The following is a 19900-nucleotide window of genomic DNA, read 5'->3' on the forward strand; positions in this document are numbered from 1 at the left end:
TGGTTTTATTTCTCATTCCTCTACTCTGTTTTGCTTAGTAATAAATAAGATGAATTCCCTCTCTAAGTTCGGTCTGTTTTGCTCGTGATGATAATTAGAGAATGATCTCTCCCTGTCCTTATCTCGACCCTTAAGTTTTTTTTTTTTTTTTCATTGTACCTTTTCTCCCCTGTCTAATGAAAGAGGGGAGTGACAGAGCGGGTCTGGTGGGCACCTGGCCCTCAGCCAGGGTCAACCCACCACAAACAGTAAGGATACTCTCTGCATAGAAAGTGCATTATGTCCTCAACAAATTTCATCACGGATATTTACAGTTTGTCTGTATATCTGAAATCATAATTGCTTTGGGAAAGTAATATGTTGGGTAGGTGTCACTTCTAGCTCTATTTCCTAAGTGCATTCTTTCTATGTGGGTTTATGTTGCATTTTATGTCAGCGGGATGTGTTTCAGGAGTGGGTCAAAGGATCCTGAAACAGTACAATATGATGACAGATTGTGCATTTATAGCACCTTTTGTATGATGTTCTCAAAACACTTTACTAACACTAATTGTGTTTAATGAGATTCCTTTTGGCTAATATTCTTTTGCAAATGCAGGGATTACAGATAAGAGATTTGCCCCAGGCGACACACTAAGTCACTGGTGGCAACAAGAAAAGAATTAATAAACGCTAATTTGTGAGCCTTTGTTCTGTCCATCAGATCATCTTCTTACCTTTTCAAGTATACTTTACCTCATGTATTTCTCTGAAACAACTAGCAGTTAGCTATGTTTGCAAGTATGTTGTGTGAGTCCTTCAGCATAAGGCCAGATAATTTACAGGTGAAAGTAACACATGCAGCTATCATCTTCTGTTGCACTGAATATTGAAATATATCAGAAGACAAAATAGATGTTGAACAATATGCCTATTCTATGCTCAGAAGACAACCTCTCTATAGCTAATGTTACAGCTTATTATTCTTTTGGTTTGTTGTGTAAAGCATAGTAAGTTTATGGTAGATGAATACTGGATGGTCCTGTATTTTTAATGTCTGGAAGCCTATATATTACTGTGTTGACCAATGGCTGCACTGGATCTAAGTAAAATACAGTTATATGTGTTCACAATGTCACTCCCATACAAATATCTGCAAGTGTTCTCTTTACGGCATTGAATTTCAGCTTTTTCTGATTCTCAAGTGTTTAAGATGTAAAAGAATGATCCTGTCCGAAATTACCCTAAATGATCCTGCAAAAAAAATGCGACTCTTGGCTGAAAATGTGCTGATTGGCATTATTTAGTCCTTAGCCTGCTTCCACGGACACATTTTCCTTTCTCCCTGACACTTAGCTGTAGCAGGGAACCAGTCAAGTTTCTTAAAGGAGAGCAGAGACTCTGTAAAAAAGCTTAAGCATAGGACTTTTATACACACACAACTTTCAACATGTGTTAGTACAAGAAATAGCATGAATTAAATGGAAAAGTATCTGCAAAAAGCAAGTTTTGTCACCGTGGGTGGACGGTAATAAGGATGGTTACAATGGCACCTGTTTAAGGGCCAGAGAGCTCAGATAAGGACGGGTAAGGAGAGAAAGAAGAGTTCTTGTTTCTGGAGAGGAGGAAGGAAAGGGAAGGGAACATCAGCCATGCCCTGTTTGAGACTTCTGAGGATGAGGATTTAGTTTAAGGTGAAACAAACATTTTAGATAGAAGATAATATTTGATGAAAAGATAAAATAGCTTTCACCTCCTGAGAGAACTGAGTAATAGTATGTACTGAACTTGTCTACTTCTAGGCAGAATATACACATTTTGGAGATTCAATCTGATTAATTTATAGTGCTTCAGATATCAGTGCTAGTCCTCTCCAAGGGCCTAATCAAAACGCTGTGGAAATGAAAGAAAATATTCCTATTGACTTCACTGGGTTTTGAATCAGTCACCAGAACCAGTCCTCTTTCCCTCTGAAGTCAGTGAAATGCTTCCAGTAATTTCGATGGGGGAAAAAACCCTGGGATCTTAGGATATAAGGAGGAGAATGCCCTGCTTCTACTATTTACAGTCTATGTTGCAGTCAGAAGCCAGTATTTTCTTCTTCATGTGATAATGCTGACCATCTTGAAGATGTACAGTTAACATAATTTTCCCTTGTACTTAATACTAAATCACGAGAAGAACATTGCCGACAAATCAGATTCCATCCTTTCCTTAGAAAGATCCTAATCTGCATTTATGTCAGTAACTAATAACACTAATTAGACTTGTACAATTTAGTAGGATTTTTTTCACCACATGTATCAAAATAATCTTCCATTACATTATTTTCGTATTTAAAACTAAATCTATGACTTTTGACATTTGGGATTTTACTCACAGTTGAGTGGGCATGTGTGAGACACACAGCTGAACCAACTCAAATGAGAACTCTGAAGAGTTATGCCAAATTACACCACGTTCTTGCGAAATGGAAAGCTCATAAACAGGTTCATCTTGCTATCAACATAAGAGAGATAAAGGAGTAAAACAGTGAAATTTGGGTGGCTGTTCAGCTTTTACAGTAGTAAGCTCTTCAGTAGATGGGATTTATGAGGGTCAATATGGTGGGTCTGATCCTGCAACTCTAATTGAAGCAAATAATTCCACTGAAAATAAAGTGAGTTATTTGCATAGAGAAAGGCACAAACATTGCATGGTAACTTCTGTGTTAAAATCTGTCTCTTCTTATCATAGCAAAAGCTTGATTCTAACAGTCACAAGGAAGGAAAAATGCCTGGAATGCTGCAGTTAGGTACAAAACTCAATCTTTTTTTCAAAATGAACAGATGCAGTCCATTTCTATAAATGGCCTGATGAAACGATATCCTCATGTACAGTATACACTGGGTGAAGGATCACTCTGGCTATGGATAATTTTTGATAGATTTAATTGAAGAATACTTAATAAAAAGAAGGAGATTTAGTACACAAGAACAAAAATATTATCTGGAGGGTATCGGTCTGATGAAAGAAGTATTAAAAAGCATTTAGGAAGATAAACAAGGAGAAGTAGTCTGGGTATTCAAATGAAGAACAACAGAGAGATGTAAATTTGAATGTGAATACAAATTAAAGAACTGAGATAGACATAGAATTATTTTTAAGTTAATGTGTTATTCAGGATAATTCAAACTGAATTCTGTTTTAATAGCAACAAGGTCACAACATTGAAGCAAAACCATTTATTTGTACTTAGTAGTTTTTAGGAGGTTTGAGGGGCATAATAGGATTCTTCATGATTGAAGGTGAAGGCTTGTTTGTTGCAACTAGGAATCACCCATCATATTACTAATGAACCTATGTTCTTATTGAAAATATTTGCAGTGAAAAACAAGTCCAATATTATGTTATAAACATCAAAACTGACAATAAACATGAAGATTGTAAATAACTGAATTACAAGTCAAAGTGTAGTAGTTTTCTTCCTGGAAGAAAATCAAGTTAGATCATTCACTGAGAACAACAAATAGAAACTACTTTTGTGATGTGAGATTCACGTGTTCCAGAAATAAAATGTATGGAGTTTAACACAATCACCTCTAGACTAATTTTGATCATAACACTCTAATTAAAGGAAACCATGTTATTTATCTCCCACTATTCAAGGATTAAAAATCCTTACCGTATTTCATTTTTATTTCTCTAAAACCAGGAAGCTAATAATCAGTGAGTTTCCCTAACTCCACTTGTATATAGGAGCATGAACTGGGAGTTGGAAGATAGCAACTAAGACTAGAGTGTGTCTTTCTCTCTTGCTTCTTGAGTGGCCTTGTAGGGATTATGTTCTCTCTTGACACCTTGGTTTTAAACACTATTAACTACCTGACACTCTGGCAATTTATTTATACATTTCCATCACACCAAAAGAAGATTCTATCTTTATACATACAGTGGTTCAGACAGACCTGAACTACTGTCAAAGTAATGGTTTACCTCTGCTCTTTATTCCTTTGGTACCAATTTTCTGATTCCCTATTTGTATCTTGAAATACTGAGTGGTTGCAAAGTGCAATATGTGAAAAAGAAAAATGTATCCCAACGGTTATTGGATAAGTTCTCTGCTTGATCTACCTCAATTACAAAAATGCAGGGAAAGATGGTTGCTTTTTCAAAGCAGTACACAGGGATTAGATGTGCGGCTGCCGTTACTGTAAATGGACTATGTAAAGCTAAATCCCATGTACAGCTAGAAAAACATAACTCTTGATAGCAGTATCTAATGCCATCATTTCTCTATAAATAAAGATGGCCAACCACTTATCTCATTTACATCAATATATGCACTGAGTAATACTTCTGATTTTGGGCAGTCACTCTGGAATACACTTGGAAGCAGACTGTACACCCAAATGTTTTCCAAACAGATTTCTATCTCAAAGCTTGAGACAAGATTTCCTACAATGAAATAATATGTTCAAATGGGAGCACTGGTATTTAAATAAAAGAATAAAGATGCATTAAGAAATAAAAATAATAAAGAGGTTGCTCCTGCTCCTGTTGAAGTTAATGGATACCCTCCCATGCTATTCAAGAGGAACAATATGAGTGGCTTACATGGTCTGATACAAGGAACTTATATTTGATAGCAAGTTGTCAAGTTTTCAGTTTTTTTAACTAGCTAAGTGGAAACAGTAAGTAGTTACAAATCAAATGCACGGAAACAGCTAGGGATGTATGTGGCACACAGGGGTCAAGCAGTGCCTTGCAACTTTGGCCTTTTGGTTTTCTTATGAAAATCCACGCACATTTTGCCAAGTGAAAACTATCCATTTGCATGTGTTTTGTGTGAATGTATACTGTAGCAGTAAGCTTTCCTGAAGATCCTGTGTGCCCTTACCATGCCCAGCCCAGGGCAAGCAGATCTTTCACTACCATACAGGATGAGACTGGGATAAACCACGCTGGGTCAGTCTGCAAGCTCAGTCAGATAGAAGAGAGTCTGTCTCACCTATCTTCTCTGTGACATCCGCCTCTTGTGAGCTTCAGTTTGAAGAGAGAGATATTTCTGATTCAACTTAGGTACAGTAGAAACTGGAACTGAATGTGCAAGAACTTTGAGGTGAGCACTCAGAACAAAACCAAAGAGGTGATCAGGATTTGCTGGACAGTGACAATAGCACTCGAATCAACAATTTGAAGAGATGGAATTGGGACAGGTTAAATGAAGAGACCTGGGTAAGTAAGTTTGAGGGTAAGAGAAAGGACAGGGATAGAAAGATGACGGAGCTTAGAATAGAACCCAGATTGTCTTTGTCTTCCATCTGCCCAATATTTGACTAGCAGAGTATTCCAACTCTCTACAGTACAGCCATTTCCTAATCACTGTGAACTGCCAAAATGCAAAAATTTCTACAGTCTTTATGAAAGAGCAAAATATACTATTGTTATTTCACACAATCATGTATTTTGGGTTTTGTTTTAATCATTTATCTAACTTTACACATAAGTAAAATTAGAGCATCTAGAAATTAAGAATAAAATCTTGCTGAAGAGTTACTGCACAAACCTCTGGGCTGTGTCACCTCCACAGCAGCACAGTGAAACCAACGGAAATGCTGTGTTGGATTTTGAGCAGAATATTCAACAAAGACTGATTCTGTTTTTAGTAAAAGATCCAACATGGAAACCTACTGGTTATTCCTTGCTATCATTTGCAGAGCAAGTATATTTTCACCCTACAGATTTGATCCTTTGGATTTTATGCCTTCTTTTATATATTCATATTGTAAAGTCCTTCATTTTAACATATATTTTCTTGCCCACTTTCACTTCTTTTCCTGTGCCTCACTTCACCAACCATTTTTACAGCTTTAATTTGCGAGGATTCCCACAGGAATGGTCTTATGCCCCTGGTAGACAGCTGACAGGGCTATTTTGATCAAGACAGACTGTGCCTTCCAGACTCACCCCCTTAGGACTAAATCCAACTTCCTTTCATAACATATTCACATTTATCATCTACACAAATAAGAACCCTGAACTACAGGCTAAAGGGCTGGCCTCTCTCTGTGACATTTCCTTCTTTTTGTCAGCTTAATTTCAACAATGCTAAAACAAAACTTCAGTGCTCTCATGCTACTTCTTTCCTCAATTATTGGTACTATTGCCACTCTGCATGTCAGTGTGTTGGGTTTGCGTGGCAAGGCTTTGGTAGCACGGGGGCTACAGGGGTGGCTTCTGTGAGAAGCTGCTAGAAGCTTCCCCTGTGTCTGACAGAGCCAATGCCAGCCGGCTCCAAGACAGACCTGCTGCTGGCCAAGGCCAAGCCAATCAGCGCCTCTGTGATAACATATTTAAGAAAGAGAAAAACAGTTAGAAAGAGCTTTTGCAGCCGGAGAGAGAAGTGGGAAGATGTAAGAACATCTGCAGACACCAAGGTCAGTGCAGAAGGAGGAGGAGGAGGTGCTCCAGGCGCCGGAGCAAGATTCCCCTGCAGCCCGTGGTGAAGACCATGGTGAAGCAGGCTGTCCCCCTGCAGCCCATGGAGGGAGGATGAGGGGGTGTAGAGATTCCACCTGCAGCCCGTGGAGGACCCCACGCCGGAGCAGGTGGAGGCACCTGAAGGAGGCTGTGACCCCGTGGGAAGCCCACGCTGGAGCAAGCTCCTGGCAGGACCTGTGGATCTGTGGAGAGAGGAGCCCACGCCAGAGCAGGTTTGCTGGCAGGACTTGTGACCCCGTGGGGGACCCACGCTGCACCCCGTGGGAGAGACCCATGCTGGAGCAGTTCGTGAAGGACTGTAGCCCGTGGGAGAGACTCACGTTGGAGAAGTTCGTGAAGGACTGTCTCCTGTGAGAGGGACCCCATGGTGGAGCAGGGGAATGATGAGAGGAGTCCTCCCCCTGAGGACAAAGAAGCAGCAGAAACACCATGTGATGAACTGACCGTAACCCCCACTCCCGTCCCCCTGTGCCACTGGGGGGGGCGGAGGTTGAAGCCGGGAGTAAAGTTGAGCCCGGGCAGATGGGAGGGGTGGGGGAAGGTGTGTTAAGATTTGATTTTAATTCTCATTCCTCTACTCTGTTTTGCTTAGTAATAAATAAGACGAATTCCCTCTCTAAGTTCGGTCTGTTTTGCTCGTGACGATAATTAGTGAGTGATCTCTCCCTGTCCTTATCTCGACCCACAAGCTTTTTGTTGCACTTTTTCTCCCCTGTCTAATGAAGGAGGGGAGTGACAGAGCGGCTCTGGTGGGTACCTGGCCCCCAGCCAGGGTCAACCCGCCACAGTCCGTCAATCCCTTAACTTCAGAGGTCATTTTTGACGTAGACTACTCTCCAGGATATCATAACCAGTTTATATGCACATCTTCTTCACTCTTTTTGAACAGTAGGTTTCAAGTAGTATTTTGTATTGCTTCATAGCTAAAAATCTAAGGTAGTGTCTCAAAAATGTCTCTTTTACTGTAATAAACATCTCTTTCCTGGGTTTAACTAATCCAATCTTTCTCTAGCAAATCAACTATTTGGAATGCTATCATTAAGGCTGTTCTGCTAGTCCATTGTTTTGACCCAATTACTCCACCTAGCATCTCACAGTTGATTCTAGCACATAAAATGAAAGCTGCCGTCTTTGCTATCAAGATGCTTCACAACTCAGTTCCACTCCACGTTATCTTTTATTCTTTACTGATGTCATCCTCCATTTCTGATCAGCCAAGGATGCCCATTTCCTTATTTCATTTATTAGATTTCCAGAGAAGTCATTTTATTTACTTTCAATCAGCTCCTACAGGCATTTATATTGCTCTTTAAACCCTACCTCATTCTGGCAGAGATTTTGCTCTGCAAAACATCCTTTGCTATCTGCTACTTGCACTTCAGATGAGGATGTATGGCTGTCAGAGGTACTTATCTCTGGGATCTGGCACTTGACAATACTGGCATCTGTAGTGGCTCCTGCAGCCTGGCAGAGACACTGTTGGGGTGCGGAACTCCCTTGAACATATTTGGGAATGACCTGTGCGTGCTGTCTTTTTATTTTGAGAGAAAGAATCTAGCCCAAAATTGTTGGTTTCACCAAGAACAACGACATACAGCTGGGTAATAGGCTAACAAACATTTTTTATGTAGGTCACCAATAGGTTATCAAAGAACTAAACAAGACACCTCAGGTATCATTATTAGAAGGACACAAAGAGTATAAAACATCCAAATACAATAAAGATATATAATATGAATGAAACATACAGTGTCAATAATGACTGGAATCTGAGTGTACTTTTAGGGGATGGAAAACTAATTAACCAATTAGAAAAGTCTAATAGAATAGAAGATACTAACTTGTAGAAAAGTCAAGTCTGCTACACTGCATACCTAATAAATATAGAGAGCTGTGTCTTGCAGTTATTTAGATTTGTGCTCTTCGAATCTGACCCTCCTGGTTTTTGTCCGGTCAGTAGTGTACAACACTAAGTTTGCTATTGTCATGCTGCTAGCGTTGAGACATACAAGCTTGAATATAGTCTGTGATTTAAAGTGATGGCGTTAATCAGGATACAAACTGGACGAACTTTCTGCATGAGTCAGTTTATACTGGTTAATCAGTAAGTGGCCAAGCCTGGAAATTGTGCATCCAAAAACGCTACGATAATTTTAGGATCATATGCCTATTACAAAATAGAAAAGAAATATGTGAAGTGAATTTTCCATGATGAATTATAATCATCCATTTGGTACTAAAAAAAAGCTGAATTTTATATAAACATAGATTACTTTTCAGCAAAAATATTATGTAGTAAGTGAACTGAAACTATCCCAGAGAAAGATTTCTGCCTTATCTTTGGCATCAGCTATCCTCCCTGTTCTTCCCCTTTTGAAAAGGGTTTATTATGAAACTTAAGATTCATGTTTCTCTAATGGAGTTACTGCTTCTTTTTTCTTTGTATCACCTTTCCTGGGCTGAGAAGAACAATAATCTGAATATTAATTTTTACAAGTCTTTATTTTGGCAGCAGTGGCAGCTGAATTTACCTGCTCTCTGCCCAGTGAAGAATGATTATTTTGAAACTGGATCAGTTCCCTGATGTAATTCAGCATATGAATGCACAAAGAGTTATGCCAGTACTACAAGGTAGGAGGGCAGTGGCAGAAACTAGGAGTCTGAGTGTGAACTGTTTAAGAAAGCAAGCACACAAGAAATGCGTATGGATCCACTGCCTCAACCTCTGATTTTCGTATCACACCTCCATAGTTTTATATTCTTGTAGTCATTTGTATCTATGCAAAATCAATGTAAAAGACTATCTAGCTGGAATAGCAGTGATTTAGACCTTTTTGTCAGAAGTGGCAATGAGCACTTGAGCTACATGGCAACGTGGAATCAGGGCTCTGGCAATGTAGTTTGATAATACATGGCACACACAGACAATAGCAGTCTAAACAATATTACTGCCTTCCCTTACTGATTTTCTAAAGCTGATTCAACCCAGCAGCTGCATCAGCACAAGTCAGGGTGGCACTCAGGACAAAAAGATGGGAAGAGATGACAGACTATGGTCAGGAAAGGATGTATATTCAGCCAGTATAGCTACATATTGGCAAATCTTGGTCTGGTTCCTTGCAGCGTTAGATTAAAATCCGGTAGTTGATTTACTGTCACTTGCCTTCTGTCCCACTGTTCTGATGGTCACTTATGTCCTCAAAGCAACAATACCTGATCCCATGAGTCAGCTTCTGAACTGTATTTGTATATACAAAATGGGTGCTGCTGACAGAAACTTCCATTTGGAACGAGGAAAGGAGACAGGACACTACAAAAGAGCTTAGTCAGAAGTGGAAGAGAAGCTTTTCCTACCAATGTCAGGTCCATTTTAGAAAGTTGGTGCTCTCCCTGTCTTTTGTTGCTACCCAAACAGTTACTCACCGCCTCTGATCTTTACTTCCTTGTTTTCTGGTGATAACCATAAAAAATTTGGACTTTAGTCATGAATGAAAAATGTCACTGTAAGAAAAATCTATGAAAGTTACAACAGTATGTTAGAAAACAGATTTCTTTATATTTAAAATCACCTAGTAAAACACAGTAAGCTATGTAAGACCAACTGAAACTTAATATACCTGCAACATCTTAGCTGATTCATTCAAGAAATCCTCCATGCTCTGATTTTCAGGGTTAAATTTGTTAAGGTGTTGGACTATTATTGCAATATGTTTTCCATGGCTGACCATCTTCACCATGGAGAATCCTATAAATATAGCAAATCATTAATTTTTCATGCCTCCTTCAGTTGTAGCATAATGTATGTTGATAGGCTCATACAGAAGATATACCGCAGTAATGTAGAAGAGAACATTTAGGTCAAGCTTTCAAAATCACAGTTACTCAGAACAGCTAACAGGAGAAATGAGAACACAGAACAAACGTCAATAAAATAGAAGACATAATTACATATTTCTTATTCTACAAATGTCTCAAAAGATCCTTAGGATGATACCTAAAATGGTTTCTGTATCAGGTTATTTGATGAAAATAAAGATAATACAAACGAAAAGCATGAATTTTTGCATGTGTACTATACAAGTCCTATTTAATACATTACTCTTCCTGGTGAGATGCAACTGAAAGCAAAATTTTAGTCTTAAATCTTATCACATATTGTTAATAACAGCCAATGTTTCCAAAAAAACAGAGGAATAGGAACAGAGAGGTGGGAAATATAAGGAGGCAATGAGACAGCGTTGGTCAGCAAAGTGGGCAGCGATCATAACACATCAGTAGTCTAGGCACCATCAAGGCTTCTGAAGGAACAGCAGTTGGGAACTCCTTATGCTTGATGCTTTGTTTGTGAAATGACTGGATTAGATCTATTTCAAATGATGTCTTACTCATACGCATGAGAGTCTGCAGAACTAGATACCTAGATTTTAATGTTTGCATGACAAGAACTATAATTCATTTGTTTCTACACGTGCACATGTTGTTGTGCATGAAAGACCAATGATAGTAATGATCAGGGCTGAAAGTTATTAATTTGGTTTAGCAATGGGAAAAAAATGAGCACAGAAGTAATTTTGCATGGTGAGAATAAAAGGATATATTAAAATAATTCTTGCATTTTATATATCATCATATTCTGACGTTAGAAAAGAATGCTTGATCAAGATGATTCATTCCCACTGTGGTAAAGATAATTTATTTCTTGTTGTAAAAGGCTATTGTAACGTTTCCTGATACAGTGTTTTTGTGCCCTGCCCCTCAGCACTATCATACTCAATAATAATTGCCCAAGCAGCACTTTTAATTACTAGTCTCGAAACACTGGAAGAAAAGAGTTTGTCTGTGTTTATGTTCGATACAGGCATTTAGCAACCTAGTATGATCACGACAAAATGTCCAATTAAAAAAATGTCCAGCCAAACAGTGCTGGATCATGACAAGTGATGGCAAATAAAAAAGAGGTACTACTGTGTCTCTGGCACAGGGGGAATCACTGTTTCTCTACTCCTCTGAGAATCCTGATCTGTTTCTCTGTACCTGCCAAGGTTCTTACACTCACAACAGATTTTGGATGAGGGAGAAATACATCTGCACTCATTCAGGCTGAATCATAATTCAGGCTTCAACAGCTCTACTAGCGACAAATATATTTTTCTTCTGGCATATTAGAAAAAAGTTTGAGCCCTCATGCTCTGTACAGGCTGATATTCACCCCTCTCCTTCAAATAACAATCATTAAAACCAAAACCTGCAATATGAAAACTAAGACACACAGTAACACATTGAGAACGCGGGACATACAGAGGTTCATAATATAAAGAACTTCATTTGTGATTGTATTTAAACAAACTGCTATTATTATCATCATCTATTATTATCATCATCAATGTTATAAAACATACACATCAGGAATAAAATGCTTTGTGTTATGACATGCACCGTTATTTTCACACAGCCATTTAGGAGAATATTCTAATTTCCATGTATAAATATAATATAAATTTATACTATGTACAAAATGGTGGAAATTTTCTTCCATTATCAGATGTAGAATTTCAGCTAAAGGAGGTAAGAACCTGACTTAGCCTTATTTTGCAATGGAGCCTGGAGATATTTTGAAAGCAATTACATAGGATAAGACTGGCCACAATTGTAGGGACTAGTTTCAATGACCTGAAAGATTCCTTCAGGTTTTACATTTGCCCCTATGTTCCTAGCCTAAAAAAGACTGCGATTGCATTTCCTCTGATGAAAGCCATCCTTCTTAAGCAGAGGGCTGAACTAAGCCTCCCTGCAAAATTCAGTCAGATCAAGTAGCTACTGCTCAAAATGGAATAGGTGTTTCTCTTGGCTGTGTGCTAGAAAAAGAGTCACTGAATACAAGGTACAGTTGTCCCAATGGTTACATCCTGTTATTCTCATTTACTCTGGACTTTTCCGCATCGCTGACTGTCACCTGAGCATAGCAGAGAGTAGTTCTGGGCACAAGTCCGCTTTTCAGCAGATTCCTCCCTTAAGGCAGCAAAGCATCAGATGGAAAACATTCACCCTGAGCAGCTATAGCCTGGGTCTTACGTGTATTTTTAATTTGCATATATTTCAATGTTTTGTATACCTATTACAAGTATTTTACTTGACACGGTATTTTTTTATCTAATATCTTGTGGAACTTTACAATAAAATATTCATTGTACAAAACCTTCTGCAAATAAGTTTTATTATATTTACAAGATAGGTAAGTCAAAGGACACCAAGGCTGGCTACTTGCCCGAAATCACAACAGTTAATGAAAGCTCCGGGAGCAAAGCCCAACCGCCCTGTCCACAGTATGACATAGGCCCCGTTGATCTTTTCTACTGTATTTATAATCACATAATAAACGAGTGAAGTAGTTATCAGCCTGGCCAGGGTACCTGACACTGTCACACATCAAGCATTTTACCCGTTTTTGTTTGCGGAGGTGCAGCTACAGCTACCTGGCGGCCAACCGACGCCCGTGAGGCCGCAGGGGTGCAACGCCCCGGGCCCCAGGGCGGCCGCCGCCGCCTGAGGTAAATGCGCGAGCGCGCAGCGGCCCCTGCCCCCACGGGCGGCCCCTCAGCCCGGCGCTGCCCGGTCCTGTACCTGACTGCTCCCGACAGCCCGGGCGGCCGCCTGCGTCCCCGCCGGAGCCCGGCGCCCTTCCCTCAGCGTTGCGGGACCCTCCAGCCGCAGAGACCCCGCTGCGGCTGCCGGCGGCTCGGCCCGGCCCGGCCCGGCGCGGCGCGGTTGCTAAGGGGCGCAGGGGCTGCTGGGAGCTGTAGTTCTCCCGCGCGCCTGCCTTCGTGTTGCGGAACGTCCCGATCGGGGCGAAGAACTACCTGGGCGGGAAAAAAGATGGCGGCGATTGTTTGCCTCCGTTGCCAAGCAACTCGTTCTGCCCCTCCTCTGTTTTTGTGCTCACGGGCCGCTAGAAATCAACGAGCCGATTACCACGCATTCGGGTAGGGCTGATGTCACAAGCAGAGGCTTGCTAACCTGAAACGGACGCGGTCAGCGTTGCTCGGGAGGACTACAAGTCCCGGCATCCACCGGATCACGGCGCTTTGCACGGCGGGGCGTGGCATGCTGGGACACGTAGTCTCTCCGCCCCTTTCCCGTGTTACGCAAATGAGCAGCCGAGTGGGCGGGGCGAGTGGGCCGCGGGGCCGTCCTCGGCCGCCATCCGATTGGTCGCAGGAGCTAGCGGGGAGGGAGAACGTGGGCCTGCCCCTGCGCATGCGCTGAGGGGTGTTTCTGCCGGCCGCGCAATGTTTTGGGGGCTGTCAGCGAGGCGCGCAGCCCTCGGTGCCGGCGGCCGGTCCCTGCGCTGAGGGCAGCGCGCTCGCGCTCCGCAGCGGCTGGCGGTCTCTGCTCTGAGGAGAAGAAGAAGGAGGAGGGGCGGCGGCGGAGGAGGCGGCGGCGGCGGCGGCGGCGACGGCGGCGGCGACCCGGCGGAGCCTCCCGGCGGAGGGGCAGGGCTCGCCCCGGTTCCCCGAGCGGCGCGGGCGGGCAGCCGGCAGCCCCTGTGGCAGCGGCAGGCGGCGGCGGGGTGGCAGCGGCCGCGGTGATGATGAACAGGTTCAGAAAGTGGCTCTACAAACCCAAGGTAAGTTGTGAGGAGCCGCCGGTGCCGGGTGGCCGCCGCTGTCCGGCGGCACCTCCGTTCGCCTCGTCCCGGGGTCACCCTCACCCCGCGGCTGGGAAGTTGAGGGGCGGCGGGGGGACGCGGAGCCGGGCGCGCAGCCGCGGCGCTGGCGGCCGTGGGTCGTTTCGCGCTGGTGCCTCAGCCGGGAGCCGCCGCCGCGGCGGTGGCGTGGGGTGGGCGCGGAGCGGGGGTAGTTCCGCTTGCTTTGGGACGGGTCCTGCCGGACACGGTCTGCGGCGGTTCCGCAGGGGAAGGCGGGAGGAGCTGGGGCGTGCGAGGCACCGGAGCGGGCGTGCAGCTCTCACCGGCGTGCGTGGAGCGGCTCGCCCGCTGCGGGGGGAGAGATGACAAAGCAGAGCGTGTGCCGTGGTGCTGCTTGGACCTGCCGAGAGCACGGCCCGGGGCGGGGGGGACAGCGGGCTCTGCCCGGCTCCGGTGGCGCTCCCGAGGGGATGCCGGCACCGGGGAGGTTCCGGAGGGGCTGCGGAGCTGCCGGCGAGCCCCGCGGTGGGTACCGCAGCTGGGAGGCGGCTGTGCCTGACCTCTGCCTGGGTAGTGCTCCTCGGCTGAACTCCTGGCGGCTGTTCTCTGTGGTTTGCGTGTAGCCTGAACCCGGGGAGAGACGGTTCGGGTGCTCCTGTTTGCTGTTATCGCCATGTGCGTGCGCCTGAGAACTTTTTAAGTAAAAAAAAAAAAATGTTGAATGGTGCTCTGTAGATATATGTTTTCTGCCCTTTTCGGCTTGCTTTTAAATTCTTGGAAGGAATCCAAGAATCATAGCTTGCTTTGTAATGAAACTATCATCTTCTGGCACAAGTAAAATAAGTGGAGAGTGATCTCCTCTCACGTGTGGTGTTCAGATCATATATGAAGGGCGTTACTGGTTTTAAACATCTACAGCATCCTTTTCGGTCCGGGCATTACAGCAGTCAGTATAGTTATTTGCTTTTTTAATTTGATTTAATTTTTGTCCCTGTCTGTTACTGCCATCCATTTTTCTTATGTTTTAATGTCAGTAATAGTGTTAAGCCTCATTTTTGTAAATCTTCCATGCATACAGTTCTTTTGCCTGAATTACAGGCAGTATGCTGAGGTTTAGGAAAAAAAAAAATCAAGGTGATACTGCAAAATAAAAGTTCAGATTATGCTGGCTTCATGGATTTTATATGTAGTCATAACCCTGGTGAGTACTATTGAAGAACACGTACTTGTCTGATATTGCTGCTAATAACTGAAATAATTTACAGATAACTTTCCAAGCCTGTCCCATGACACTGGGCCTGATAAATCAGTAATATCTATTGCTGTTAGTTTAAAACCAGCACTGTGTCCTCTTTGTGGTTTATTTATACTTCTTTTGCAAATATTTTTTGTTAGTTTCAGTAGCTTCCTACATCATTTTTGTGTTTGTATTTGGAATGGGCTACCAGTGAATTGTAATGAAGTGTGTTCTTTCAGAAACAAGGGTTTTTTTCTGATCTGCCTATTGAATTGGTATGGATAATATAATTCAATATAGAGAGGTTTGAATAGCACTTTTTTGGTGGAAAGTAAGATGGAGGAACTCACGTTTAGAGACTGTAACTTTCTTGGTTATACTACTTGCTTTTCTATTTCATCAAGGAATCCTTAGGATTCCTTCCTGTGAGGTTAGTGGGTTCCACAGTCTTTTTTGAAATGGTTTGGAATATAAAGTATTTTGAAGATGACTTTTTGGAATATTTATTCTGGTGAGGGCTATTGCCACTAGTGACTTAGGTTGCTTAGCTATAATCCTCTGTTAGGTACTTCGGGTGCCACATACATTTTTATCAGTTAGATTTTGCTACTACCAATGATGGGGAATGCTGCTTCTGAAGTATTCCAGATCCTGCTACCATATAATAGGACTTCTGCATGGCAGCAGATTTTTATGGTACTGGCATTTGGCCTACAGCTTTGATTGCCATTCAGAGATACTTTTGAAGGCAAGGAGGAATGACATCAGTATGCAGCAAATTCACAGTACAGCCCGTTCAGAAACCTGAAGGTATGGTTTAGCTTAATCCCAGGGGAACCATTTCATAATTCTTCCCCCCCCAAAAAAGACAACCTCAAAATATGTAAATTAATTCAGCTTAATCTTTGTCAATAGGGGGGGATGAGGAAATGGAATAGAACAGATACTGCTTGACAAGATGGAATTACAAAACTATCAGGGTATTCAAATTACTGTAAGATGCAGGGACCTGCATCTAGGCAGAGGTATTTACTTGGTAACTGCTGCTTCTCTGTTTGCATGTACCAAGGATGGGAAAGAAAATGTGGGTGTAGGAAGTGGAGAGTCTTAACTAATGTCGTGAGCATGTCAGGAGAACAGCACCACTTTCCTAGGTCCTTGTACAGTCAGTGCTCTTCCTGTCCAGCCCTATTCTTCAGGTATGCTGATATACCAGATGTTAATAACCCAGATCAAATGCTGATGGTAGAGGTAAACAGAGAATGGAATAAATAGCAGTGACGTGATCTGTATAGCTGGTAGGAGGCAGACTTTTAACCGATGTATTAGAGATGGAGCAGAGATGAGATTTTGTTTCTGGCCTTCTGTGCCACATTGATTGTTATTTGATTTTTTTTTACATGTTGCTTTTTTTTTTTTACATGTCTGTAAGATGTGTTTTTTCTTTTGGGGACTGCAGATTCAATGCATTAAGTTTTTGGAGGGGGGTTGGTGTTTGCTTTTTGAACCAGGAGAAAATGCAGAGGAGTAATTTCGAGCAATAGTGTTTCTGAATTGCAGCACACTGGTGGAACAGTAGTTACTCTGACCTCCTCAGCACACTGCAGGCTTCCCAGGCACTGCCACCTTTCTGAGACAAAGGATGATCCCTAAATCAAAATATTTGGCTGTATGCAGAGATATAATAGAAATATTTCCTGTCACTTCAGGGAATTTCTTATCATGTACCTTCTGCTGTTGGAGCATTCCACAGGTGTCAGGTCAGAACCTGCTCCCAGGCAGATCCAAGCATCCAGTGAAAATACGGAACCAGACTGGTTTTGCAGTTTTGAAATGCTTTTGATATCCAAAGTATTCAGAATAATTTCTGTGAATATTGCTGCTTAAATCTAGAGACTAGCTTGAAAAAAGTGTGGGTAGCTAGCTCACCCAGGTAGCTCTTTTGAATTGAGCTTGAGTTTATTGATATTTTAAAGAACTGTTTAGGGTTTGATGGGAGGGAGGAGGGGGGGAAGTCTGTGTCTAACCACAACTTCAAGATGTTTTTAATTTGTTCAGCATAAGAGTGAAATGTCTTCGGTGTATGTTTCTTTTTAATATTTTTAAAAATTTTGTTTGTTTTGTGTTTACATCTATGAATCTGAATACATTTTTACCTGGGGAACAAAAGCCAAGGAATAGGATTTTTGAGACCTTACCTTCTTTTTTTTTGATATTTCAATTATGCATTCACTAACCTAATTTTTTGCTCCTAGTTTCTTTTACATAGTAAAAGAATGAAAACTTATTGTGGTAAATGTTGAAGAACTTCTGATGTTCCTATAATTCACACAAAATTCATAGTCATTGGTAGTAAAGATATTGCTTTGTGCCAGTTAAATGATGCTCACAAGGCTTGCATAAGCATGGAGGTTTCGTATGATTTTTTTTAACACTCCTTTCCTCTAAGATTGACCAAGGTACAGCTGTGCCCTTAATGTCTGTTTTAAATAAAAGGCTGTCTAACTCCCATGGAGATGTGAAGATAGGTTTACGGAAATGGCCCCAACTTGTTGCTATGAGTGAACACTTGCTGACAAGTAGGTACTCAGCAGGCCTCTTTCACATGCTTCAGAGGTTATGCATCTTCTCCCCCAGAGTGCTTGGAGATGCTCAGAACTGTAGTTGCTATCTTTCTGGATGTTTGTTTTCAAATACTTTTCATTGGTTTCTTTTTTAAATCTGATCATTACTTTCTGCAGCTGGATTAGCAGGTACGTCTTCAAGACAAGGTTCTTGCTGCCTGTTACCATGTTTCTGCAATGGTGCTCTGGTCAGGAATGACATTTAGGGATAAGTGGAACAGCTGATACTTGGAGAAGGTTTGTTTCTGGGTTTGTGCATAGTGCCTTTCTCTAACTTTTTAAAGGATTTTCTTACTAAGCTACATTTTATGAAAGTAAGCCATAGCCAGTAATAAGAGTTGCTAATAATAGTTGTCAAAGGCCTTGGAACAAAAGATAGGTATGCTAATTTTAAAAAAAGGCTTTAAAATGAGATAATAAATGGATATCTTGGAAGAAGATCCCATGCAAGTAAAAGCAAGGGAGAGCATTCCTAGGGGATCAAGAGCAATCCCCTAAAGTAGAAAAGTGAGAGCCAATGGCAAAAAAAAAAAAAAAGACCTCTAGGAGTTTCTGCATTACTTTGCACAAGGAGAAGTGCTTAAAAAAAGTCTTAGGTGAGTGTTGCACATTAAAAGCTGCACATAAAGTAATCTTTCTTAGCAGCATTGTCAGGGTTGCTTAGTGGCAGAGCTGACTCGGAGTAAAAGATTGGAAATACAATAGAAAATAGTGAAAACTGAATTTTTTTTTTTTAAAGGAAGAGAGGAAACATGTTTGTAGGAATTCTTGTAGGAAAAATTGTCTGTAAGTAGAAAAAGAGGAAGGTATCTTTAAATTTTAATAGAAGCTTGAACTTTAGGAGAATGGAAGATAGGAAAAATTACAGTTGACTGTGTCCTCAAACATACTGCAAAGAGTGTTTTTAAAGTTGGGTCAGTAGAATGAGATGCAGAAAGAGGGAGGATTATTTTAATCAGTGTTTTGATGAATGGAAATGGTCAGAAATGAAAAAGGATGAAGTTACTGGAGTGGCCAAGCAACTATTGAGACTAGTTTTGGGGGAGTGAATGAAAAAGGAAGGATGATTTTACAGAGTGACAGGTAGAAAGCAGTTAGCATCTTATTTTAGCTGTGATTTCACATCTTAAAAGTGAAGTGTTTGCTCTTCACAGAAGAGAACTGGAGTGAGTTCAGTCTTGGGAAAAATGTCTTGGAGAAAACTACCTCAGTGAAGAGTGAAAGTAAAGGTAAATGCTATTTGTAGCATAAAGCTTCATTTTACTGGTGCCATACAGTAATCCAAGTCTTTGAGCACAGCAGTTTGAACAAAACTTATTTAATGCTATATTTATATTAACATCTAATGAATTTCAAAGACAGAAGAATGAGGAGTTTTTTCTTACTTGAGGAAACAGCAGTTACTGGGTTTTTGGAAATCTTTGCTATTTTCATGATCAGCTCTTTGATCTCAATTTTCTGCTTAATTATGCTGGTTGCTACCGTCTGATCGGAGGCTGCAGCTATTGAACCACGTTAACCAGTGTTATTGATAAAAATCCCAGGGAAGACAACTTATAAATCAGTATACATTATTCAGTTTTAGAGTTTTGCATACTGAATTGCTTCATTTTAGAAGCACCATCTAGTGGTTTGAATACAAGCATGGAAACTAATAATTCTTCACTGTTTTATTCTAGCTCTGCAGCTGACTGAAGAGAATTGCTTGCAGTCATATTGTTTCTTAACCTTGATTTTTACCTGTATCTGAAAAAGGGAAGTAGGTAACTATTGCAGATCTCTATTAAGATAATTGCTTGGCTGTTCTTAATTGCTCTAATGAGAGAAATACATACACCTTGCAAAATTATTTTTGATGTGGATTACTGTGAGCAGAGTCATAGTATATCAGATCAAAGGTCCATCTAGCCTGGTATGATGTCTGGTGGTTAT

General features: G+C 41.5%; 2 protein-coding genes across 11 annotated transcripts in view; one reads left to right on the forward strand and one right to left on the reverse strand.

Moving 5' to 3' along the window:
- The window catches only part of CFAP99 (cilia and flagella associated protein 99), a 60926-nt gene extending 47717 nt beyond the window's left edge, over positions 1–13209 (reverse strand). Inside the window, exons 1-3 of one of the 5 annotated variants that reach the window (XM_075752658.1) lie at positions 13084–13198; positions 10080–10207; positions 9886–9976 (exon numbers count right to left, since the gene is read on the reverse strand). Coding sequence is in view for 3 of the 5 variants with exons in the window: in XM_075752655.1 (XP_075608770.1) it covers positions 10080–10199 (120 nt within the window). In the remaining 2 variants the exon portion in view is untranslated. Of the gene's footprint in view, positions 1–2359; positions 2479–9885; positions 9977–10079; positions 10210–10292; positions 10339–11545; positions 11678–13083 lie in introns of those variants that run through there. The other 4 variants (XM_075752655.1, XM_075752656.1, XM_075752657.1 and 1 more) reach the window with 4 other exon arrangements.
- Positions 13210–13946: 737 nt separating this feature from the next.
- ZFYVE28 (zinc finger FYVE-type containing 28) overlaps positions 13947–19900 on the forward strand; it is a 157231-nt gene continuing 151277 nt past the window's right edge. For all 6 annotated transcript variants that reach the window (XM_075752661.1, XM_075752662.1, XM_075752663.1 and 3 more), the window contains exon 1: positions 13947–14086. In XM_075752661.1, the coding sequence (XP_075608776.1) occupies positions 14048–14086 (39 nt within the window). In that variant the 5' untranslated portion in view covers positions 13947–14047. The remainder of the gene's footprint in view (positions 14087–19900) is intronic.

Source organism: Balearica regulorum, chromosome 4, assembly GCF_011004875.1.
Source record: "Balearica regulorum gibbericeps isolate bBalReg1 chromosome 4, bBalReg1.pri, whole genome shotgun sequence".
Classification (NCBI taxonomy): Eukaryota; Metazoa; Chordata; class Aves; order Gruiformes; family Gruidae; genus Balearica; species Balearica regulorum.